The 26,449-nt window shown below is 42.3% G+C and overlaps 2 protein-coding genes across 4 annotated transcripts; both read right to left on the bottom strand.

Moving 5' to 3' along the window:
- Nucleotides 1-2,237: 2,237 nt before the first annotated feature.
- LOC140592479 (collagen alpha-6(VI) chain-like) lies at nt 2,238-4,671 on the bottom strand. The gene is made up of 4 exons (XM_072715888.1): nt 4,344-4,671; nt 3,633-3,781; nt 3,140-3,224; nt 2,238-2,926 (listed from the first exon to the last, which is right to left on the bottom strand). Exons 1-4 carry the CDS (start codon nt 4,669-4,671, stop codon nt 2,238-2,240), a joined length of 1,251 nt encoding a protein of 416 aa, XP_072571989.1.
- Nucleotides 4,672-4,713: 42 nt separating this feature from the next.
- On the bottom strand, nt 4,714-24,873 carry LOC111857822 (collagen alpha-6(VI) chain-like). Of its 3 annotated transcripts, none has more exons than XM_072716291.1 (31): nt 24,398-24,873; nt 21,550-21,649; nt 20,690-21,310; nt 19,633-20,187; nt 18,359-18,889; nt 17,623-18,195; nt 16,939-17,511; nt 16,323-16,708; nt 14,659-14,737; nt 13,537-13,694; nt 13,227-13,316; nt 12,741-12,794; nt 12,403-12,474; nt 12,110-12,136; nt 11,241-11,285; nt 11,098-11,151; nt 10,005-10,067; nt 9,689-9,754; nt 8,769-8,822; nt 8,652-8,687; nt 7,842-7,904; nt 7,681-7,743; nt 7,197-7,259; nt 7,022-7,084; nt 6,866-6,916; nt 6,735-6,770; nt 6,600-6,662; nt 5,679-5,741; nt 5,084-5,119; nt 4,956-4,992; nt 4,714-4,850 (listed from the first exon to the last, which is right to left on the bottom strand). In XM_072716291.1, exons 2-31 carry the CDS (start codon nt 21,617-21,619, stop codon nt 4,801-4,803), a joined length of 4,695 nt encoding a protein of 1,564 aa, XP_072572392.1. In that variant the 5' UTR covers nt 21,620-21,649; nt 24,398-24,873; the 3' UTR covers nt 4,714-4,800. The 3 variants fall into 3 exon arrangements, with proteins under 3 accessions (XP_072572392.1, XP_072572393.1, XP_072572394.1); XM_072716292.1 differs by having other exon boundaries at nt 21,550-21,644; XM_072716293.1 differs by lacking the exon at nt 4,714-4,850 and having other exon boundaries at nt 4,854-4,992.
- Nucleotides 24,874-26,449: the final 1,576 nt, after the last annotated feature.

Genomic DNA, 26,449 nt, shown 5'->3' with positions numbered 1-26,449 from the left:
GTTTTGTGTGGTCTCCTCTGATATTTGCCTTTAAGGCTCCTGGTGGGCTTGTGCTCGTTTGCACAGGAGGAGAAAATAACTACGGAGAGTAATTAATGAAGGAATATAACGGTGGAGGTGGACTTATTGGTAAGGGAACGTCAAACTGTCCATACATGGACCAATGTGTCTTTGGCAAAATGTTTTGATTGAGAGGAAAAACTAGGCCTATGATTTTAAATAGTGTCCGTGGTAAAAAATGCAGTTTTGATCAGAATGCCCATCAGAATCTGCCATGGTGATTGGTGACCCCTAGTAATAATTTATTAGGGTTAAGGTTGACATTGCTGGGGTGAGGGTTTTGCCCATAGAAATGAGAGTCCCCATAAAGATGAATACAAACGTGTGTGTGTGTGTGTGTGTGTGTGAGGACAAGATGACCCATTTTTCATTTATCATTCCATGTTCTTACAATATGGTTTCAGAAGAAGCAAAAGTGAAAAAGCAGCAGTATATGTGTTACAAACATCCTCTCTGATCATCCCCTTCGTTGTCTGGTGATACATACAGGACAACAACTGACTTGGGCAAGAGAATTTATTTGAAACTGTTTTTTTTCATCCAGAAGTGTTAATGGAAGCAAAAGTAGGCTGCTGTATAATATGACCTTTGACCCCCCCATCCCCCCAGTACCCTTTTATTTAGTCCCATGCAGCCAATCACTGTGATTCTCAGCCCCGATTGCTTCAGGGTGCCTCAAACATTGTTACTTCAATAAACATAATAGTTACTTGGCCTGGAATGTAGCCTGGAAAGGCGGATGGGGTGTGGCCTGTTCGGACCAGCACAGAGAGGGTTGGTGTCCCTTCAATCCTCTGCCACAAGGTGGCGATAAGATGCTGGTAAAGGCTCAGCAGGCGAGGGTACGCCAGGAATCACACATGCGATCCTTTTGGAAGCAAAATGCACACAGAAAATAAAGTTATGATATTTAGCACTGGAAAAAAACTAGCATAACAGCCCATAATAATAAACATAATAAAATACCAGCATTAAATCTATTCCTGACCATAGCCCTTTTCTGAATATTGCACTCACTTTGGGCGACGCAAAGCTGACGACAGGCCGCCTGTGTGGGGAACCTGTTCCCGTTGCCGTCGCACCCGCCGTACCAGAACACGGCGCACCGCTTCACTTGCCGGTTGTAGAACCACTGGATGGCCTGTGATCTTCTGCATGTCCTGCCGTTATCCTTGTTCTGCAGGCAGCGGGCTACGGGAAACGCGGCGGAGTCAGGAAGCCAGAGGTACGGCCAACATGGGCGTTGTTAGGGCTGCGAGGAGGCAGGAAACTCACCAGAAGTTTGGGGGAGTGGGTGGCCCAGGCGTCCTGCCAGCTCAGAGCGCTGTCTCATGACTGGGCTCAACTCCAGCTTCTTGGATGTGGGGCTCGACTCGGATGCAGCCGTCTGGGGCTCCACCTCCCGTGGGCCTTCGCGCACCTCCGCCAGCTCGCCCGGGAGACCGTCCACCATTTTAGCGGCATCTTGAGGCCGAGTGTCCAGCAGCGAGGGGCTGTTCTGCTGCTGAACATGCAGCATAGCCGGGAGCTGTTTATCTGGCTCAGGTTGGACAAAGCCCAGTTCTGCATTGATGGCCTGCTTGGGAATGTCTTCAGACTCCATGTGTGCGCCGTCTGATAAAACATCAAACCTTCGGAGGAGGAATGTTTTATATTAGCTGTCAACTTAATTGCCAAAGATTATATAACCACATGTGCTGTATTAAAAAAAAAAAAAAAAAAAAAAAAAAAAACCATCATGAGAATTTTCACTTTTAAGCACTGCATTTTTGTAATGGGTAATGAAACCCTACTGTTTAATGGAATTTGTACTTTGAAGTTCCTCATTCAGAATGACCTTCAGATTCCATGATTGCTGTTACTTAACCTGCACAGAGAATGCATGACTACTTGTTTTGAAAAGAAATTTGTCCACCAGGTGGATTCTGCGACCCCAGTCCCGAAAAGCGAATGCCGAGGAACGTACCCTGACACGTCTTCGGTTCTTGTAAAGTCGCAGTCGTCCACCCTCCAGTGAGGGTCAGTACTGGGCCTCTCTATTAACAATACAAAAGATAGAACGTCTTCAAATTCAGCCGCTGAATATTTGTGAATGGAGTGCATGTTTCTGATCATGTCCTGCATTCCACATGAACCAGACCGTAACTGAAGCGCAAAAAACGTGTAACATCCTGGTTTCATGGCAGCGTTTTGGAGGCCCACTTACTTGGCAGAAAGCTGAAGAACGACTCGGCGAAGCGAAGAGCGTAATCTATATCATCGGCACCTGCTACATCGAGTTGACAGGAGTGTGCACTGATCGGCTGGCTTGAGATGGTGTAGAGCTCCCTGTACCTGGTCTTGGACCCCAGGGACAGGGTGAAGAGGATGTACCCAGCACACTTCGCCTTGAGGGCAATCTCTTTCAGTCTATGGTCTCGGTGGTCACTTGCCCCACCCAAAATAATGAATATAACCTTGTTAGACCTGGTCTGTTTATTAAAGAGTCTTCCTATCACGTAGTCTAGAGCCGGCCCTAAGGCGGAGGACCCGTGGATGCGCCTAGTGAGGTGCTGAATGTGATTCTTCATGGCCTCCTGTTTGCCTGCATATTTAAGAAAGTTGAACTCCACTTCAATGGGGTCCCTCTTGCCGGGCGTGACCCCGCTGTGCTGGACGAGTGCGAGCCTCGCTCCAGTCAGAAGGGGGCTTGGCGAGGCACCCGAGGGCCCGAACCGGTCCACCATGGAGTAAAGGAATCCGCGAGCCTGTTCGTACTCCACCTCGCTGATGCCGTGTGAGCTGTCCAGCATGAAGAGGACGTCTGCGTTGACGTTGACAGGGCTGTGCCGTTCCGCTGGGCACGTCGGGTCTGGGTGGCAGGAATCTAAGATGGCAATGTGAACAAAGAGGATAACAGTCGTTTTCTCATCTACTTCTGGCTTAAAAAAGTATGGTCATCCTTCATCTCTTTGTCATCCTATCCTATCTAGTATTCTTTTTTTGCCCCGTACCATATATCTGTTAATTCGGGGTATAAAATTCCCCCATGACTCTTAGCTGTGGCTTCAGAAGATGCCCCACAAAGAATTCGCCTCACCGTAACACAGGAAGCAAGCTCGCAGACGTCCCATTATCTGCTCCTCACTGCTGTCACTAATGATCCCGTATCGTCCCGGAAAGTTCTACCAGGTTTTTGAGGAATTTTGAAAGCAAATAAATCACACAGTAAATCAAAAAGCAGTATTTACAACAAATTGCAACTTTTTAAAAATGTTCCACATACAAAACAATATTGTCCAAAATAATCCTCTCATCAAGTCCTCCAACATGTTTAAGGGCCCACAGGTTTCTGCACACCTTTCCCTTCCAAATATTTCCAGTGTGGAATTTTTCCTCATTCTCTTCACACACATTTTCCATTATAGACTCATTGATTCACTTAATCTTTTTTTAGTTTACTGCTTGAAACCTCTAGTGTCTGTAACCTTATAAATATTTTGTTCCTGCTCTTCTCTTGTTGACTGATTCTTTCAACATACTTGGAAATGTTTGTAATTTCCAGAGTAGAAAGGAAACGATGTTCTGCTTACCAAGAATGCATCGGTGAGTTGTGACTCCGGTGACACCGAGGTGACAATCACTGGAGTGATGTCATTTGCATACAGCTCCATAGCTGCTGTGTACAGCTGCTGTTCTGTGGTCTGGACTCTTGCAAAATCCCCTCGTCCCATATACATTCCTGAAAATACAAAGAAAATGTAATTCACAATTACAGCTAGTACTTTCATCCCACCGTGGGTGTCCCCTGCCTCGAGCCCTATACTTTCTGCGACTGGCTCCAGACTCTCTGTGATCCTGTACTGCATTGCTGCTTAGGGATGGATGTATGGGGTGTAATTGAACTCCGTGAAAAGAACCAAAATGTCCGCTGTTACTAATGTGTCGACATACAGCAATATGGTATGGATAATTTGTTAAAATGTTTGACTCAGATGTTGTGATGATGTCAGAACTGTTAGTAGTACATTTAGAATAATAACAGGTCATGATATCTCAATCACTGTATCGTTTCGGATTTGCTATGTTTTGTTTTCATTTCATGCATCCATATATTAGTGTATACATTTTAATAGTTTCTTTTTTGCTAGCCATTTACACAATTTCCCAAATTCAACCTCAGTATTGCTCATAATATTCATTTTAAATCCGTTAAATTATTGATTGTGTTTGGGTTAATAATCAGACCCCCCCTGACCCTCCCACTCCTCGCCCATTACCCCCGCTTTTCCACATTCCCGTACTTGTCATGAAGATAGCCATCTTTGTCCCCAGCATTCCGCCACGGGTCCTTTTGAACATATGCCTTGCGGTGTACATCATGGCCTCCCCCAGGTCCCGCTGCCCGCTGGTTCTCTCGTAGAGCACCCTGTCCTTCACCAGCTGCAGCAGGGTGCCTTTAGTGAGGTAGTCGCTGAAGCGAATGACCCGCTTCGCCGTGTCCGAGTAGGACATTACGGCCACGCGGGCACCGGCTGGGCAGCTGCTCTCGCTGATATTCATGTCCTCTATGATTCGTGTGATCAGGCTCTTCATGTTATTGAGCTGAAAGTCCAGCACCTCATCGGACATGTCGTAGGCGATCACCAGGTCAAGCGGGTGAGAGGGACACTTGTGGCAGCCTGGGAATATTGGTAATCTGGGGTCAAATCTTGAAGCCGGGAAGTTAAAGTGGTGAATTTCTGAAGATTAACGGAGGATTCAAAGTCTACTTGGAGAATGAGACATGGAAGACATCTTACCTTGGCAAGCTGCAAGAAATACGAGGGCAAAGGAAACATTATTCAGGAGAGAAAGGGCTTCCTAATAAAGTACATTAATAACATATGTGAGGTGTTAGTAAACAAAAGACTTACCACAGTTGTCCCGTACAAAATCCAGAAGGCTGCACTCCTACATAAAAAAAACAGTGAGATGTACCTAGAAGGATCCACTTGTTTTATTGGCATTTACGAGTTTAAGTGCAAGAAAGTACCATACTTACGCTTCGTTCTGGGGTTCCCGGGAATCCTTTAGGTCCCTGAGAAATGAACAACAACTGTAAATTGTACTGGTCTGAGCAGAATTCCTGGCTGAGAAATGAACAACAACTGTAAATTGTACTGGTCTGAGCAGAATTCCTGGCTGACTCACTGTTATGTTAAGGATGAATAATATTTCATTCTTTAGAGAAGTTAGGCATGTCTGAGATGGATGTTGTGTTCAATTTGAGGCCAATGACCCGCATGTATCCAAAATAGCCCCAAATAATTTGTACAGCTTAGATGTGTTTACAGCCATGCTCTTAGTTTGGTAACTCTTAAGATCCCAGCAATGGTCCTGAGGCATGAATCACAAAGCAGGATTTCTTGCTTAGCCGAATAACTTGTCAGATTTTAGGTAACCCAGTTTAAAATGAACTTTACCTTTGTTCACTTACATTTATCCCAGACTATCTTGAATCTGACAAGTTATCTGGCTAAGTGAGAAATCCGGCTCCGTGATGCAGGCCCCTGGTTATAGGGAGCTCTGTATGGTGGCTTCCAGCTTCTGAGCACAAAAGTGAACAGAAGCACTGTGTGAGAACTTGGCGGTCTTACCCTCCGGCCGGGGTAACCTGGCTCACCGGGGTCCCCATTCACACCTTCTGGTCCCCTCGGGCCCTGCCGAAGAAAACATCACAAGACCCTCAGGTATGTCACGCTTTGAGGTATTTATGCAAAGCAAATGCATAGCAGCAGGTGATGAATTATGTTAAAGTGTAGTTTTGGGTGCTGCTAGACAGCATATCATATTGGCACCCCTGAGTGTAGCTGCTGGAGGACTTTGAAGATACAGTGCCCAGGGTACAAAGCCAAATGACAAAACCCGCAGTTCGGATTGTATCACGATTTTGAGCTATGGATAAATTTTTAAATCGTCAGAAAAAAAAAGGAGAAAAATATAATTTTGCTTTCCATTTATTACTTAAAGAACTTAAACCAAGGAACTTTTAACACCCCTCATAAACATGAACACGCAACTGTTTTGTCTGTGTCTTTGCACTGCATCTCTGCATCGTACGGAAGCCTATAGAGCACATCTGTCATTATCTTGTTCTGTCTTTTCGAGATCATGACTTGTTTTAAGTCATGTTCAAAACATGACTTCTTGTATGCATGAATCGACTACAATCTGTTGTACTACTACTGGTGCCCCCCGTAGTGAAAAGGACTAAAACTTAGCTAAGGCATCATCAGATTTGTATGTGCAGTGCCTGAATGTTGAAACAAAACTGCAAATTGACCATAAGACTATTGTCTTAGCTGGAACCGTTTCTTTTCTGAAAATTCAATTACGGCTAAATTACAAGTTGACCCAGATTGAAGTGTGACCCATATTCAGTGCCCTATCTAAATTTAAGACCAGCCTCATTGGTTCATTGGTTGTGTGTTTGATTTCACATATTATGTAACCCACCAGATCTATATAATAACGTTGCCATGACAATGGTGTGTAGCCTTTTCCCAAAAAACACCTACCATGGTTCCATGATGGCCTTTGGGACCCATATCTCCAGGTGAACCCTTTTCGCCAACTTCTCCCTAAAAAAACTTTCCAAATAAGATTCAGGACGAAGGGCCAGGTAACCAGAATAGATGGTAGAGGATACGTACCCATAGTCCCACATGGCCATCGCTGCCAGAGGTTCCCTGTTCCACAAGCACTTGGTTAGTGATGGTGCTGATTGAACATGACAGAGCTGAACTGCTCACAGTATACAGAAACATATTCCACAGAAACCTACTTTGCGCCCTTTTGGCCCCGGAGATCCGAGTACTCCCAAACCATCAGTACCCTATGAAGATAAGGATTGGTGGAGATGAAGTGGAGCTGAGTCAGCATCACACAGAGGTGAGGTGCCTTCAGGATGACTAGTTTAGGTCAAACAGGATGGTCTTACTTGCTCTCCTCTAAATCCCATGTTGCCGATGTTTCCTTTTTCACCAGGCACCCCAGGCTGACCCTGGGGAAGGGAGGGAACAACAGACAACTGCTCAACTGCTCATCCGGTACAGCTGCCATTGCAAGAGTATTAAAGTCCTTGTAGACCTCTGCTTCCTTTGGGTTGACATTACCTTTTGACCTGATCTTCCACGGTTACCCTTGCTGCCTTTGCTCCCCTGAAGTCCACCGGCACCCTTAAATTATGCCAAAAAACAAGGATCCCAGTCAACAGTAAAAAAAAAAAAATAGCAAGTTTGAAGTGCAGCTTTTCTTTTTAAGGGATCTGTGGTAAATGCAAGAATCCGCCACAAAGTTTTAAGCTAATGATTTTGGTATGTTGTGCTTAACTTCTTTTTAAAGAAACATGAACTTAGTCTGTGTCCTTTCATGCACGTAAAATACAAATTTTCTCTCTCCTGAGACTGACTCAGTCACTTTCATTTGACTAACAAGGATGTTTGTATGTTAGACTATGTTATCGATAGATTAATATAAATCAGCAGATTATCAATAATGATAGCACAGACAGTCAAAAATAATTGGTTGAATCCAGTCAACAGGGAGTTGGCAGGAAAATGTTTGTAATGGGCACTGTCCCATCTGGTGAAGACTAACCTGTGGGCCTTTCCATCCCATCTCTCCAGGTTCTCCCTTGGCTCCTGGGGCTCCCGATATGCCCTGATGGTATAAAGGAGAGCATGTTCTGCCAAGCTCCTATCAGTAGGCTTTAGCTCTTCTCCAGTAGTGTGCAGCACCCAAGTCCCAAACAAACCAACCTGCTCGCCTCTGAAGCCCAGCTCACCCTGCAAACCTTCAGCACCGTTTTCTCCTTGGGTCCCCTACAGGAAACAGGAAACATTTTCACTTTAAATAGAAAGAATTTATGTTTTTTCCCTCCCTTTTTACACTATGACCTTGAGTTGGAAAAGCAAGAGCCAGGAATGAAATGGATTAACATTCCCTGTTTCATTTACACTGGTTCTGTTCCCTGCAAATATATATTTAGATGAATGTAACTGACTTTTCTCCAAAGAGGCTTACAGAAGATTTCAATGCGCTTTAAAGAGCATCACAAAAACACATTATCAGTTTATACACAAGGTACTAAGATATTGTTCTACATACAGTTCTATTAAGAAATGTTATAATACTAGCAGTTTATAAACACATTCATAACAAATAATAACAAATTCATAAAGCATTATAAACAAGGCTATAAATACTTATCAAAAGGCATAGCACGTTATAGCCATGTGTATTATGCATTATGAATGCTTTATGAAGCTCTCATCTATAATTTACCAAATACTTGGAATGGCTGAGGTGCCCCTGTGGCAAGGTTTGGGAACTGAAGAAGTAATCTAGCCGTCTAACAACATATTTACATATGTTTTAATGTTAAATTGTGGGTTTTTTTTTCCTGAGCAAATATACACATACTATCCAGATAAATAGCCTTAAACACTTGCAGAATATTGCATATTCTGTTCATTTATGAAACACACAGAGGAATAACTTGCTCCTGTATAAGCTTTCAGCTAAACTGCCTAAATCAGAATGACCTCAGTGACAGTCGGAAAGCGTACCGGTATGCCCTCCAGTCCTCTCTGACCACTCTTGCCCTAAAGGGGAACAAAGAAAGTTGAGATTCGCAGAGAGTATTTGGAGAGAGGCGCATTTGGCAGGTGAACTGCTTCTCTTACTTTATTTCCCGGTTCTCCTCTTTGTCCTGGTGACCCATCTGGGCCAGAATCACCCTTGGGAGGGAAAGGAGAACAATGACAAAATAAGCCAGGGCCAGTCAATCCTATCGGAGACATAGGCAGCCGCCTATGCCAGCTGACTTGCCAGCTAATTTCACTTTGCCTCGGACAGGGGGTGTTGGCAGTGATGCTCAGCATGGGTGTCAACATCGACTAGGACTGGTATTTTTTGTGTGTAAACCAAATTCCATCCATCCATGTAACCATTTGTCCTATGAATAGCCTGGGTTTTATTGAGCTAGTATCGGGAAAAATTCATTGTAGAGTCTTAAAGCACTTATGTAAGTCGCTCTGGCTAAGGGCGTCTGCCAAATGCTGTAAATGTAAATGTAAATGTATTCAAGGTTGCGGGTGTACAGCAAGTTCTTCATATTCTAATTCCGTGATTCTAATTCTTCTACTGGTGAATAATAATAGTGAAAATTAGATGGAGAACCTTCCAAGGTCCACTCAAACATATTGATTAAAATTAAATTGAATCATTTGTTTCAAAAAGACCATCCACATCTCACCATTAACCAAGATTTGGATCTACATTTACATTTTTCTTTATTGAGTAGAAACCTTTTCCTAAAGCAACGTACAAGTTACAAAAAAATGTTCTGTCAACGAGTCAACTTCCATAAGCGCAGCTAGGCTGAGCTTCCAGTGAATGCCCAGGTACAAGTGTAAGCAGGATTTGAGCAGCAGCTTCACAACAACTTCCAGACAAAGCAAGAACCTGAGATCACAACAAATTGATGACCAGAAAGTGCAACATTAAGAACATTCAAGAAACAGAGAATGGTATCATGTTAGTAAGGAAATTCCTTCTGCACATCCCAACACCAGATGATGTGGCAGGCGATGTGGTCACTTACATCATATCCTGCTGGACCCAGGTCTCCCTTTTGTCCGGGGACATTATTATTGGAACCTGGTGTCCCCTGGATGACAGAAACATCTTTAAATTTCCAGCTTGTGCTAAACAGAACCATCACACACAAGCAAAATTCTGTGGGGACTTCCTGCTGTGTATTTTTAATACTTACAAAAGTAGCTGCAATAAAAGTTGTTTTCTGACTACATCCCCACTAGCTCTGGTTTTGACAATTTACACTTCATTAGCAGGGAATTAAATATTAAACCAGCAAATTAATACAGCAGGGAGACTTGGGGTGATGTCCTTTCACTCACCGGTCCTCCTGGCAAACCCTTTTCTCCTTCATCACCAGGTGGGCCTGGAGATCCTACGTTACCCTGAAATGGACAGGTCACCCTGATAACTGAAGAGCATTTGGCTCAGAACCACATGGGGACGGATTGTGTGTGAAATGTGCTGCAAAAGACAGGCCAAGAATCAACCTTACCTATGAAATACTCCCTGAAAGCACATCACATGACTCAGCATAAGCTTCGAGCTTGACAATGTCCTGCTTAGCTGGCCACTTTTACCCATCCCAGCTCAGGTTTAAAGGCACTGGGATGATTCCAGTAGCCTACATATTTGCGTGGGGACTGCTGTGTGCATGTAATGTACTTTGGAGCCTGCTCAGTAGATGTGCAGCATCCCGATCTTAGGGAGGGACTGCAGTTTTACTGTAAATAGTTACTTGTTGGTGTTGCTGTTCTTGGAGGTTCTCCCTAGGGAGCAGAATGATTGATGGAATGAGGGATCACTGTAAGGCACTGAGCCTGGGGGTCGGCATCACCGAGGGAGGGTACTGTATTTAAGGGGGTGTTTCGTGGGCTTGCTCTCTCTCAGTGGGTTGTTTGGATAGAGTTCACAGTGGAATGTTCACAGTATTAAATAACATGTAGATTTAAATCTGATTCGCTCTGTGTCTGACTGTCTGTCCTCACTTCACTGTCCATGATCCATTTCCCTCAGTTCACTGTCCTCAATTCACTGTCCCCAATCCACTGTCCCTGATTCACTGTCCCACTTTCACTGTCTAAAATTCAGTGTCCTATATGTGGGATAATGACACTCAGCTGTGCTAACAGCTTGTAGCAGAATATGGACAATTATACATAAATAAGATAAATTATAAGTTACTCTTAGTTTAATTCATTCATTCATTCATTTGTTTTCTTTTAGGCATTTGTTGAAATTGCATAAACTATTTAATTCAATAAAAGAGTGAGTATTTTCTTAATGAAGCTCAGGTCACTCAAGGGTAAAAGAGAGGAGTCCATGCTCTTAAACTTTAATATGTCATGTTATTATTCCCTTAGAAATTAATACTGCTAACTGATTGGTTAATGTATTACTGTATTATAGAGGTACCTGACTTCCATGATCCCCTTTGGCTCCTTTATGTCCGTCGAGTCCAGAATCTCCCTAAAGATGAAAAAAAAACAGTTTCCTCCAAAAGATACAAATGGAGATTTTAACATTATTCACTGTAGAGATCTTCCAGCTGAATGGACCTGTTGTCCTTGGATCCCGTCCCAACCATCGGCTCCATTTTCGCCCTGAAAAATGAAGCAATATGTGTATTGGAAGTAATCCAAGTACTGTACATCAGATAGCTTTCAAAAGAAACAAAAAACCTTTTGGTAAGACTTTACTTAAAGCACACATGTACAATGCATTATAAATACTGCATTATAATGCATTATGAAGGTATCTATACTGCATTATAGATGTGAGCTTCCTAAAGCATTCATAATGCATAAACATGGCTATAATGTGTTATGCCTTTTTATAAATCATTATAGCAGTGTTTATAATACTTTATGAATGCATATGAACCTATCTATAATGCATTATGATGACTGCTTTAAGTAAAGGGTTGCCATACTTTCCATCAATAAGAAAATGCCTCTTGAAACCCAGTGCATGAGTAAACATTGTAACACTTTTAATCTACTTTTTATTTTCACCATTTTGATTAAATGCATCAGTAAGTTTTGAGCAGTTACCTAGGAGCAATAGACACCAAAGTAGGAAAGACAACTCATGGCATCAGGCAACAGCATCATGTGAGCATTACATGTACAGTATCAGGGTCACACACATATTAATGCACACAGTCTAACAAGCTTTATTAGGCAGATGGCTAAATGTAATCATTAACTAATGAAACCAGCCAAGACTGGTTTTACAGCCTGGGAACAACAAACTGGCAGCTTTGGTGGTTGTCAAGGAAATGTCCCGAAGTGCAATGTAAGGAAATGTCATGTTTTTAATTTGAATTCTTGATTGAATTGATGTTTCTGCTAGATGTTCCATGGTGTTGAAAACCCCTGTGCTGTGATTACCCCACTGGAACCCAAGCCGATCACGGTCACACTACCTTATCTCCAGTGAATCCTCTGTTTCCCTGTAAAATAAAAAGAAAGTGACAAAGTGCTAGACCAAATTGCATGTATACTTTTGAAAAAAATGTTTGTCTACAGTGGACTGAGTCCTGAGGATGTGGGATTGTTCATTGAACTAGTAAAAGCCACCAGATGCTTCACTGAACATTTCAGGAACATCTGCAGTCCGATCAGAAAGTGCACGTCTACCTCGGGAGGTGTGTAATGCACATCTCCCTGGCCCTCACGTGTCGGTCACACGCCATGCTGCAGAGTCCATGCTCATTACCTTTGTGCCTCTCGGTCCTGCACAGCCTTGGTCACCAGGAGGTCCGTCCACCCCACGCTTCCCCACCGCTCCCTGGGAGAAGAGGAGCAATCATCAAGGACGGAAGAGCTAAGCGGGCAGGGTGCCACACAAAATCCCACTGTCATGAACACCAATTGGAAAAGTGTTGTCCCGTCTCAAGATGAAGTTTGACGTAAGGTCAGGCGGTATTTTCAAAATGAAACTATTATGAGATATGTAGTGTACTGTATAGTGTACTGTATGGGAAAAATAAAACTACAATACATGCACACAATGAAATGACAAGCACTTGTGGACACGATCACACCCAATCTTACCGGCATCCCGTCATCTCCGGTGTGTCCCTCCATGCCCTTCTGTCCTTTAATGCCCTGAAAATGGACACAGAGACAGGTCAGCTGTGCTACCACAGAAGCAGCTTGCGAATCATGGCAGAGAGCAGCGCGGCTAAGCGTGTCTCATTAGCACGGCTAGCGGTGCCATTAACACCGCAAGCGGGTGTTGTTAGCATGGCTAGCAGGCGCCATTGGTACAGCTAGCATGCATCGTTAGCCTGGTTAGTGGGCATCATTAGAACATGCTCAGCTAAAGGTGGGGGTGGGGAGATTCTTGCACTTACAAAGGTGGGTGTATATTCTCACTGAGATAGAAATATTGGCAGAATAAAAGCGTTGTGGAGTAGGCCTACTGGCTAAATTCCTGGACCATTAGGTTAATAGTTCAAAACCCAACTCCTTTTGGATTATTAATACTAGAGGAGCACAAATCACGCCATTAACCGTAAATCTACTGCTTAAGGTTACCTCAACACCCTCCACTCCAGGAGAACCTTTGGGACCAGGTGGGCCCACACACAAGCAGCAACTGCAGCAGACTTCTTCTGCAAAGGTGACCTGAAATCAGAGCACCCACATCTGACATCAATGCCCAGCATGTTATTTTCTCTCTACTTCTAATTATTCCTAATAATCGAATGACTCTACCTAATAATGCCTAGAGAGACTTCAGTTGTAATATAATACCATGCAATATATATGTTCGAGTGTAGTGTAAAGTATACAGTACAACGCACATGAAGGCCGAAGAATAAGGAACGGAGACACAGTGACTTACAAACGCGGAGTGCAAAGCACCGGCAATCATGTCGCTGATAACAAGCTGGGCCCTGCAGCAGAACCCAGTCCCAAATGGGCCAAATTCAATAGCATGCAGCTCCTGAACTGCCTCCTTCGACATCCCATCCAAGGCCACTGTAATGAGGCCCTGAACTCCTGTGCGGGTAGAGAAAGGAGGCCACAGGAAGACAGATATTCTCACCTTTTTATCACCACACGATTTTAATTGAAAATTTGGCCGTCAAACTCAGCACTTGTTAGCATCCTGCTACAAATACTTATTGAATTAGGAACAACAATGCAATGTTGCAATGGTGCATCATATTTGTAATTGTTTTAAAAACTTTTGTGCAGTCATGGCTGAATTTTTAATTTTTGTTTATATGATTTTTTTGTATGCCTGATTCTGTTCTACACTAAGTTTCAGAGGTTAAGCTTTAGATCTTCCTACAGAGCTACTAGTGAGTACACAGTGAGTAGTGAGAAGTGAATACACCCGCAACATTTTGTGCTTTGGTTCCTGTCTGCTACTTTGGCTACTTTGGGTCCATATTATTCCCCCCCATTCCCACATCACATGGCTTCCTTCTCCCTCCTGTCTGTAACCAGTCTTACAGCAATTGTCCATTGATCAAGGCCAAAAAGTTGCACCAGAATACATAGCTCATATAGCTGGCAACAGTGCAGCAAGTATCAAAAAAAAACATTTCACTAGAACACTGCTACATGTGCTACAATCCATATAATTTTGGAACAAACACCCTTTTTATGTCGGGGGGGTTCCTGGATCAAATTCTCTACCATCATTATTTTTCTGCTGGCTTCTGTGGGTGGTGGGAGCCATTGCCACGATACCACATGTGACTCTTGGCCTCCTTGTTTGGGTTCATGAGAAATTTCTGTGAAAATCTAACCAAGCTTTCAAGAGAACAACCTTTGGAAAGGGAATTGTTTTGAAGGTGCTGTGAGGAGACTGGTAACGTACTGCCAGAACTGCAACTGGGAACAGCCGTTGTGGCTAGAGTAGCGACATGATGTAATTGTACTGATTTCAGAAGAGAATTCTTTAAATCATATCTCAAACTACATTGGCAATCACCACCAGACACTCGAGCCTTACCATCCCTTCTGAGAGATTCGGTTGCTCTGTTCAGTTCTGTGTAACTAGCATCCAGCCCATCTGTGAAGAGCAATATAACCTAAAAAAAGCAAGAATAAATGTTTATTTCTTATAACAAACAATAATTAATTAACTTCTTGGATCAGAGTATAGTACTGGCAGCATCATCTGGTTAATCATCATCTGTTAAACATCATCGTGGTTAAACATCAGTTCAGGGAGGTGTAAAGAGAATTTTCCCATGGGGATCAACAAGAAGTATTTATTCTATTATTTAACAGTTCCTTTATTTTGACATAAAGTCACGTGAAAAGAAAGTACACCCTCTTTCAGCTCTAAGGTTTTACGTAAAAGGACATAATAATACAACCTCAGATGAACAACAACACATGACATATTACACCATGTCATTGTTTATTTTACAAAAACTAAGCCAAAATACAGAAGCAATGTGTGAAAAATTAAGTGCTACTTCCACAGGAATTAAGAGGGTATGTAGCAGCCAGATGCTGCTAATCAAATGGTCTTGATTAATTGATCATCAGCAAGTGTGACCAGCTCTATAAAAGCAGAAGCTTTGGCAGTTTGCTGGTCTGGAGCACTCAGGTGTGTTAACACAATGACAAGGAGGAAAGACATCTGCAATCGTTTTAGAGAAGCGATTGTTGCTGCCCATCAATCTGGGAAGAGTTATAAGGCCATTTCCAAACAATCTGAACTCCATCATTCTGAAGTGAGAAAGATTACTCATTTCAGTGGAAAACATTACAGTTGCCAGTCTTCCCAGCAGTGGTGGCCCAATGGCTAGGGAAGTGCACTTCATGCTAGTTCATATTCACAACCATGAAAATACCACTGGGGTACCCTGAGCAATGTCCTGCCCCAAAGCACTGCTCCCTGGGCACTTAATTAGCTGCCCCATGCTATGTCATGATGTGGGTTAATTGCAGAGGATACGTTTCATTGTTGACTCCTGTGTGCTGTGGTGTGTCAACAATGACAACTACTCACTTTCTGTCTAGAGTGGATGTCCTAGCAAATTCACCCCCTTGTCAGACCGTGCAGTGCTCAGAGAAACTGCAGAAAACCTAAAAAGCTAAATCTCAGACCCTACTGGCCTCAGGTAGCATGTTAAATGTTGAAGTTCATGACAGTACAAATAGAAAAAGACCGCACAATTATGGTTTGTTTGGAACGGTTTCCAGAAAGCCTCTTCTCTCTAAAAAGAACATGGCAGCACGGCTTAGGTTTGCAAGGTTGCATCTGAACAAACCACAAGACTTCTGGAACAATGTTCTTTGGACAGACAAGACCAATGTGGAGATGTCTGGCCATAATGCGCAGCACCGCGTTTGGCAAAAACCAAACACTGCATATCAGCACAAGCACTTCACCTGTTAAGCATGTTGGCGGAGGGGTGATGATTTCAACTTGTTTTGTAGCCACAAAACCAGGGCACCTTACAACTATTGAGTTGTGAGCTCCACTGTGTACCAAAGTATCGTGGAGTCAAATGTGAGGCCATCCGTCCGACTATGCCATCCAGTAACTAATTTCATCTTTAATAGCTAAATAATGATGCGATTGCATTTTATACTCTATGACTTGCGCAGCTGATGTTTAATATAAAATCATGCTAAATATGAACAATGGTGTATATGTACCTGTATGTAGGTATTCCTGTCAGACTCTCTCCTGAACTTTTCTCCAAATGATAGGAGGTAGCGAGCATCCAGTCGCGAGGTCTCCCGTATAACCCTCATCTCCAGCTGCTTCACAACGTCGTCGGTCAGCGGCTGGAAGGTGGTGATGAAGGGAGGGTCTGTGTTGGGGACATGGAACCCGAAGCGAACGCTGAATGGCCTTGTGCAGGTGGATGGCAACAAATTGTTAAGCGCCATCAGTGTTGGCAAGAGGTTCAAACGCAGCTGGTTGTGGTAGAACAGCAAGAGATCTCCCGACTCTCCTGCGATGTCGATTCCCACTGCAATGTCGATCAGGCAGTCTATGGGCGGCGGGGGAAACGTCGGAGGTGGGACAGGTTTGACGACTGTGCCGAAAGTGTAAAGGGGACAAATCAAAAGATAACTCAATGTTAGTACATCATATATTACATACAGCAACACTCTCAGAGGACCTACTGAATAAAGCTAGTGTCCATTTTCAAAGATACTATCAAGGTTAGCTGTACCAATAAGCAACAGTTTGATGTATTCTTTTCAATAAACCACAATGTATATAAACATTAAGAGGGAAAATGGGAAGAAACAAAGGACTCACTGCATTCAGGGTCGTCGCAAATTGCTCTCACTATCCTTGGTGCAATGTCTTTAAGGTTGCTGTGTGAAACTGTTCTGTATATGTTTGATCTCTCACCAGCAATCAGATTCAACACGATTGGATTGACGAATTCTCCCACAACCACCACAACAATGGTCACATCATCCACATTGCGCAAGAGATTAGCTATCCGTGAAATCTTTTCTTTATTTTGGTTCCTGTCATCCCCATCGGTCATCACAATCAAACGGGGCTTGACATCTTTCCTTCTCCTGTTTGGGGTAAAAAATTTCCTTGACCCATCCAGGGCAACCGCAAGGTTCGTACCTTTATATCTCGGTATAGCAGCATCTACCTCTTGGTCAAATTCCAATCTGGTGTTGAATGTTTTCATGTTAAATTGTATATCACATGTTTCACTAAATGTAGCTAAACCTACCCTTACGTGGTCATGAATGTCAAAGCTGTTCACTATTCTTTTAACAAAATCTTTCTCCAGATCATATTGATTAGGCGTAATGCTCTCAGATCCATCGATGAGGAAGGCGATGTCCACCAGGGCGATGTTACAATCTGCAATGACATGAAAGTAAAGCGAACACCTTGAACGTGAACTGGTGACCTACAGGGCACAGTCATTTTAATTGTTCTTTCAACTGCAATGAACAAATGATAAAGTCTTACATGGCGCACTGCAGATTTCTTGGGTGACTTGTCTAGACAAATACTTCAGCTTGTCAAAAGATTTCACTGAGAAATAACTGCTGTCTGACTCTCCGATGATCTTAAGAGTTTCAGTGTCCGCATAATCTATCCCAACAGCCAGAGTGTGCACCCCAGAATCTTGAACCTCTTTACAAATAGCTTTCAACTGGACCAAATCAGTCGTATCTTTGTGAGTGATAGTGATGATGAACCGGGGAACACTGAAATGTTCTCGGCCTTCGCGAGAGAACAAGGTCCTGGATAGCTGGATTGCCTTAGCAATGTTTCTTCCATTACGGTCAACCTGACCAAAGTTCATGTTCCGTAGCCCCGACTCCAGTGACTTGAGGTTTTTGTATTCATCCAAACCGATACCCTGGCGAGCACTGGCTCCATACAGAATGACCCCGACTTGCGTGCTGTACTGTCCTATGAGAAAGCTGCTTGCTACTGAAATAATGAAATTCTTCATGAGTTCAAAATCATCCTCTTGCACATCCCAGGAAACATCCACAGCAAAAACTATATCAGCAACATCTGCATTCTGACACTCTGGAAAAAAAAAATATCCATGTTACATCATAGTAATCCTGAAGGCCAACTATGACTGTGAAGTAGATTTAGCCAATAATAGATTTATTGATGTATTACAGTTTCTACATGGACATTTTGAGATACACAGTAATTATAAGGCTCAATTTACAAAATCACTTACCCTTTTGAATTACTGTGTGCATGCTCTCTACTAAGGTGGAGACATTTTGGTGCAATTCAAATATTTTTGCCTTTGATGCAGTTATTCCCTCTATATTGTTCATTTCTGCGTCCGAGTTCATAATGGCATATACGTCAATCCCAGAGCTACGGAAATCTGAAGCCAGCTGAGCTAATTGCTTGTGAGATTTTCCATCTGTTATGAAAACCATTATCTTTTTATCTTTGTCAGGGAGTTTGTCGAACAGTCCGGGCACTGTGAGAGACCCGTCTGCCATAGGGCCCCGTGGTGCCCGGCTCACGCTGTCTATGGCATTTTTGTATTCATCCAGCGTCAGCCTGGGCTCTAAGTCGAAGACGTACTGGAATTCATCAGTGTATTCTATCAAAGCTACACGGATTCCGTTCTGCTCCCTCATGACGCTTTCCATGAATGCCTTCATGAAGTCCTTCATGAGGCCATGGTCCCGCAAGCTCTCTGAGTAAGAGCTGTCGTGCAAGAAGACGATATCTGCTTCACTGCTGCGTAATGCTGAAAAGGGAGAGAGCCTGGCATTTATTCAGGTGCATAACACGGGACAGTCGGTTATTCAACTGCATGTGAATTATTTGTCACTGTTTGCAAAATACACTTTAAATGTACCCTTGCTCCGTATTCTGGAAAGGATCCATCACAGATGATGACGATGATGATAATAACAATAATAATAATAATAATAATAATGCAAATTATTAAATAAAATCTTGACAATACACAGTAAATTACCTAAACAGCTAATTATTGGCAAGAAGAGCTTTTGAGAAGCAGAAAAAAAGCAGAAAACAATTAAATGATGCATGAATATATCGGCTGATTGCACTAATAAGGAGGTGTACCTCCAAAGCCAGTTAGTGTATAATATATACAGGTAACAGTCATAAACTGTATAGCACACATGAATCAGGGAAAACATACATGACTAGCTAATATGTAATTGGAGGGTACTTGACCAGCTATTTCATTATTGGCTTACGTGTGTTTATGGTGGTCTCGGAGTGACCAGGGTCAGCCAATGAAAATCATCTTCTTGATATTTTGCGTTAGCTCGTCTAGTCACACTTTTTCCAGATTCACGCTAGATTTAGTTATGATTTTGCACCCTTGCTTGTTAGCTCCAGAGATTTCTGCTCTGCCATGTGCATTCATATTGTCATCCATACCAGTTAAGACGATATTTTTCACTGATCATGCCATGTATATATATTACATCGGTCCGCCTTCGGTGGAAAACCTACCTGCTGACTCACAAATCCCATCAGCCACCTGAAGTTCAATATCTTTTAAGAAAGCAAAGTCGCTTATCCTGAAATATTTGTCAGGTGATGACGCCAGTTTTTCTAGTGTGTTAGAGTCTTCCCCGATGGCATATGTAACAACTCCAAAGTCATGTATCTCTCGTGTGGCAGCTTCTAACATCACTTTATTCACAGCTTTCTGGTATCCCTCCTTCAGAATAACAAGATACTGAGGCACGTTTTCTCTTTTATATTTTTTTAAATATTTCAGCACATTCTGAAGACCGTTTGCGATATCAGCATCAAGCTTCTGTTGCTCGATGTAAGAAATCGCACAGGTCAAATCTGTTTTGTTGGTGTGGTCGGGTAGATGAATCTCTGTTCTGGGGTTAGCTGCATACTGGACCACTCCTGCTCGCACTCCGTCAAATCGAATCTGGAATAATTGCACTGTGTTGTTCAAAAAGCGCTTTATCTCATTGAATTGCTCCAAGGTGACGGTGCTGGAGTCGTCGATCAAGAAGTAAACGTCAGCTGTCATGTTTTTGGAGCAATCTAGAAGAGAAACACAAAGTTTCAGACTGAAGTATCCCTAATTAGTATGACTAATTATGAAATTAAATAAACAGGATCAGAAACATTAATTTTTGGGAGTTTTTTGGCAATAGTTTCGTTCCCTGTGCTTGTTCAAAGTTGAAAGCATTGTATCTAGGCAGAGAAGACTTGTTGTTAAATGAGAACTTGAAGGATAAACATATATAACTAGGCCTGATTGTTTTATAAAGTATTGAACTCCATATACTGTAGTACCATAGATGGTAAGACTTTATGGGAAAGAGTCTGCTTCTGAGGTGTTTTGCTTATCTGTCTAATTTCTATCCTGATCTATATATGGGCAACAGGCAACTTCTTTCTTTATTCAGAGAAGCAATCGCTTTGTAGAGCATAAATATATTTGGAGACTTAGGCATCCTTAAGCTCAACTTTTTCTGCACAGTTTCCTATTGCGTACCTCAGTGTAATGCATGCATCTCTCCTGGACTTAGAAATATCTTACGTTTCTGAGTGATCGTTCTTGTCTCCCAGTACTTCCTGAATTTGTGGCTGAGGCGATTGCAGACATTTTTGAGCAGGTCCTGCGAAGCCTGGGACAGATGCTGGACAGTATCGGCATTAATGACGGTCTCCTCGTAGGGATAAGAAGCGACGTAGAACAGATTGCTCTTCGTGTCTGTGGCTCCGATGTTTATCACGTACACTGTGACGCCGGCCACATGCAAGTCGGTGCTGGAACCGCGGAGGCTGACGGTGCCGACGTTGTCAGTGAGCAGGATCGCCACTTGTGGGACTTTCTGGGCGGATCTCCCGTCGACATTCCCACTGAAGTATCGCGATGCCCCTGTCAGGAACTTCTTTAAATTGCCACCCATGTTCCAACGCCTCGACGGCCGAGGCCTGAGTGGTTTTATCTTGCTGAGGATGTCATTGCTGGTGTTGTATTTGGTTAGGTTGAAATCCCCTCTCTGGGAAGGTAAGAAAGCTAACCCTATTTGTATGTCATGCTCAGGGTCAATCGAGCCAATGAAGTTCTGCAGGAAGTCTTTCATCGGCTGAAAGTTTATCTCAGAGGAGTAATGAACAAAAAACATAAGATCAAACATGTTCACTCCGCTACAAACTGCAAAAAAAACCAAAAAAAACAGAATGAAGGTAGTTAGTCTATATTTCACTTTATTTATAATAAGACATAAAAGCATAAGCAAGAATGATACACGTGTTTTGGTATCTATTACTCTAGGACTCCATAGCAACAGTTGACAAGCAAGTTGATTTACCTTCTGCTGCAGGTAGAGATTACTACTCCTGATGTCTGTGAAACCCGCCACACATACAAAGTAATCTTATCACATATCTTACCTTTGTTTTGAGCTTGACTGGGCTGTATCCATATTAAACACCCAAAACAGAGGAGTGCAATCAGCCCCATTTTTGATCCTTTGCCACCTGTATTTCTGTTCTGCAAGGAAGAACAGTTATTGGGATACAAACAGCAAAACGCTTCATTATTTTTGACTTGAGCTTAGGAGAATGCCATTCCCAGGAAGATGGGCATGCAAGTGGTCCGCTCAGCTGAGAATATCACCGGCTGTCAGCTATCAAAACTCAAAGACCCGTTTACTGCCATAAAGGGCTGGAAAGGTAGCTGCAGACTCCATCCACTCAGGCAGTTGCCTCGTCACCAAATTGCCACACCTTGGAGCATGTGCGAGTACATTATAACCTGGACCTGACCATCTCCAGGGCTTTTTTCCTGTAGCCACCCGGCTGCTTGATAAACTCACCTAGCATCTCAATATTCCAAATCCATTCATCCAAGGACAATTCCCCTCTTCCCATGTCTGGACATTTCTCCATTATCTACTTCCACTATATCAGTAAAACTTGCATCAAACTTACGAACTGCTGCACTAATTCAGTTATTGATCTGTTCTGCAATCAGCACAGTTTCCCTTGCACTGTGCAGTCATTCTTGCAAATGATACTCTTGTGGTAATTTATTATATTAAGATGTCTTACAGAAATTTGACATTTTTGTTGAATTCTTTAGTTTTGCATGTTCTAAAGTGTTTCTCCTGTGCATCGTATAACATTGTCCTGTACCTCATGTTTGGCACTGAACCACAAACAATTCTGGTGTGTTTGCACATACTGTACTGGCAATAACGAGTGCTGAGTTTGGGTCTCCTTATTCATGTTGGCAGTTGCAGAATGGCCAACAGTCCAATGCAGCACCAACATTTTAACAAGGTCATTTCAAATGCATCCATCTCCATCAACACCAGCGGGGAATTTAGTTAACTTGAAAAAGCTTTTTTTTACTTTCAAGATAAGCCAAGCCATATCATTCAGAAAGATGAACAAAACAAGACATATTTTTTCACAGAAATAGTAGTAGGCAATATATTAATGCTGACAGGTAACATATTTTGAGAATAACCTTTATGAAGAATTAAGATGTAATAACTGAAAGTCTAATACATGCTGATTTTGTTAAATCAAACCATCGGGAATGGCACTAGTAATTTGGATCGGAGGAGAGACCAAATGACCGGTGATGTTCTGAGTGATTCAGCATTTGTAACTGTGTTCCTTTGTTGAGGTGTAAAATTTTACAGGGGGGGTCAAAGTACTGATGGTCTGAAATACAACTCCTGGGTACTCAGTGCTAATCTCCCTCCAGTATAGAGGCTGGCCTTTACATTCCACTGCATGGCCAATATTAGCTCAGGTGAGGCAAGTGCGTCCAAATGCTGATACAGACAAACTGGGGCGGGAGTGGAAAGCCAGTGTTTCTTCAGGCAGTCGCTTGGTTTATAGAGTTGTGATTTCATTACCTCCTGAAAACCTCTTAAGCCAGCATGCAGCTGGCTCATGTCTGGAAGTGAAACCTCCGCAAAACATTTTGACACTGCAGGTGGACACGACGCAATCTATTTATGAAAACCTATTTTGGTATCTTTCTGTCTGGCAGAACTGCAAGTAAACGCATTAATACATTCTACATACACTTCAAATGTATATAAATATCCATCCATCCATCCATTTTCCATATATATATATATATATATATATATATATATATATATATATATATATATATATATATATATGCACATACCAACATTGCATATGTGTGTACATGAAATATGAAATATTTTATTAACATTTAAAAAAACAATAGACTTCCCTAAACTGCAGGAAACTCATGGCATGCTTTTTAATACATAGCGGCTTAATATGCTTTACTTTCAATATTTAATGTTTTAACAAAGTTCACTACAGTTAAGATAGTATTACTAATATAGTTTTTTTTTTAAGATACTTTGACTTTTGACTCTAATTAACGGCTGTCACTGCTAAAGAGTTCAGTCAAAAATATGAAAGGTGTTTAGTGAAAGGTAAGTCAATAAATGGCTTTAAGTCACTCTAGAAGAAGGATTCTGCTACTGTATGTAAATAAATTTGTTTGATTTGTGCTTAGCAGATAAGTATTGTTTTATAGTGCTTAATATTTTATTGAATGCAAATTCCATATCATCTCATGCAAGAGTAATGAACTAATAACCTTTCATTCGTGAAACGCTAAGCCAGTGGTGGGCATTCTTATCCAGAACGGGCTGCTGTGTTTGCCGATTTTCACTGCAGCTCCCTAATTATATTACTAATTAGAGGACTGATTGGCTGAGTCCTCCTCACACCTGGGTTAGAACAGCTGATCCCAAAAACCTGCATACACACCGGCCCTTTGCGGATAAGACTGCCCACCCCAGGCTATAATTTTTGGTCGCTTTGTACTTAATTGAACAATGTATTGTTTGTTTGTTGTTGTTTTGATATAAAAAAAGTATTTTATTGACAATTTTTAAAATAATTCACGAGTATGGGATGTCACGAGAATAGTACAATATTCTAGACTTTTCCTAGGCTCTGATTTAGATAAGCAAAATGGAAGATGGATAGTTGAATGGATGGATGAATATTGAATTATGTCTCTTCAGCTGCAAACTGTAAAATTGCAGCATATGGAAGAAGTTGGTAACACTTTCTCATGGAAATAAGCAAAGCAAATACAAATGTTCAAAGCTTAAAAATTTGCCGGGTAGTAACTCAGTAGCTGGATCATAAAGTTGGAACCAATTGGTTAAAATCAGCATAGAAAATGTTAAAAATCAGCTTGTAATATAGAGTCAGCAAAAGCACTCACCAGCTTGAGTTCCACTGTTGCCGCAGAGTAGATTGGTCCTCCTACTCACTCATGCTCCTGCCCCATCTGCGATACCCTTCACTTTGTCTGGGTTGTAATATGGTCTCTAGAGAATAAACACAGACCAACCCAACAGGCTGTTTATGGCAACAAGACTCCACTGTCACCAACAGAGAGGAGAGTCCATAGCAATGTTCAGATCATCTCTGTCTGCTTGTTCTGCAATCATCTGGACAAGAAAGGACGAAAAAGACCACTTGAGGTTTCCTTTAGTTCCAGAAGGTAACTCAATATTTTGTGTTCAGCTGATCCTTCCATCATTCAAATGGAATGAACAGCTTGCTCTTGTACATGCAATGTGTCGGCATGGAGCCCATTCTTTGTCAGCTCTTGTACCTGCACATTTAAAAACCACAGCCTGTGGGGAAGCGGACCAGAGGAGGGCACCTCAAATCCCATCTTCACCCGGACAGGTATGGAGGAGCTGTGGGGTCATATTTCTCTTCCAAGATGATCTTCGTCTTGGCGGGGTGCATGCTTGGTTCTCGTGGGGTACATTCTGTCATAGTGCACACTCAAGCAACACAAACGTCTCATATAAGTTATCGAATCACCTAATTACTTATATAACTGTTGCCCTGTGAAGATTACTTAAATGTTCATAGCTGATGAACCATTCGAAATCCAAAGACTAAATTTATCATTAGGCCGTTTTAAACAAGAAGCTCCCAAAGTGGAGACCTAAGGATCATGGGTGGGAACCACTGCTGTGCCCAAAGAACTATGCAGGGACATAAAGGTTCATGTTTGATTATTACAACTTGCTTGCAAATTTCTGTGATTCCTGCTGCCATGGAAGGCCAATGTGCTGAGCAAACCTGTCCTCCAGTTGATCCAGGACCTCTCAGATTTTCCCACAAGTTTGGGTCTCTGTTACTCTCATACGGGCCCCATTATAAACCAGGGGAGATCAGGACTTCTAACTGTGGCCTGTGTCATCTGTCAGCTGCATCTCATCCCAGCCCATCTCAACACACTCAGCATGATTCAGGGTCCACAGTAGGGGTCATTCTGTGCTTATGCTAGCTAACGGATTGTACAAATTTCTGTTTCCTAAAAAGGGCAGACAGGTCTTGTCTCCCAGCTGTGAAGTTGGCCTTGTGTTAACTCCTCTGGTAGCTCGATTTGTTGTCTTTCATCTCAAGCCTTAAATGCTTCGATATAAAGACAGCAGTGGGGTTCATGACCCATGCTCTGTGAGGTATTGCAGTGCTCAGCCTAAACTAGGCACCTTTCTTTTACGATATTTTGGTTGGTGATCCCAACAAATCGAGGCATAACGAAATGGTACCTTCTCTCTGAAAGTCAAGTGGGCTGCTTTTTTAGCAATTTATACAGTCCTCAGAACTGGTGCTGGGGACATCGAGGAGCTAAGAGAGGAGAAATATGATGTTCTTCTGCATTGACCTGGGATTTTTGGCTCATATGTGATTTAATAAATCTCAGTTCATTGTAAAAGTGGGGCACAGAGATACTGACAGGATTTGTCAGGCGTTCTTTGTTTACGGAACAAAGTTACATTGTTTATGGATATTCTTTATAGACCTTAGTGTAGAATCTGATCAAGATCTGACCCAGAATTCCCAGTATTACCATCTCTGGTCATGGCACAATTAGACACATCTTGATCTGCTATTTGGTGCATCCAGGTCTCCGCCTGTGGTCACACACAGCAATTTGTAGCTACCCAGCTGCATGCTGCTCAGCTCCAGACATTTGTTATGGTTATACAGTATGAAACATATGATGGTTAACTAGAAACCTGAACAGTGTCCAGAAGACAGACTGGTTAGTGTAATCAAGACTCCATCAGAGAACTGTAAACACACAGGGATAAGATGAATTATAACTTGGCTCAAAGTCATTTAGACCATTTAGTGACAGTCATCTGTTTAGAAGAAGAAGCTACTCAAAGGTTTATTAATAGATCTTTATGATTTCAATTCAGAAATAATGGTGAAAAGTTTATAATTTATATGAACCTGCGCGAGT

Source organism: Paramormyrops kingsleyae, chromosome 9 (assembly GCF_048594095.1).
Source record: "Paramormyrops kingsleyae isolate MSU_618 chromosome 9, PKINGS_0.4, whole genome shotgun sequence".
NCBI classification, from domain to species: domain Eukaryota; kingdom Metazoa; phylum Chordata; class Actinopteri; order Osteoglossiformes; family Mormyridae; genus Paramormyrops; species Paramormyrops kingsleyae.
The sequence above is the reverse complement of the archived record's forward strand: the minus strand, read 5'-3'. Positions and strand labels throughout refer to the sequence as shown.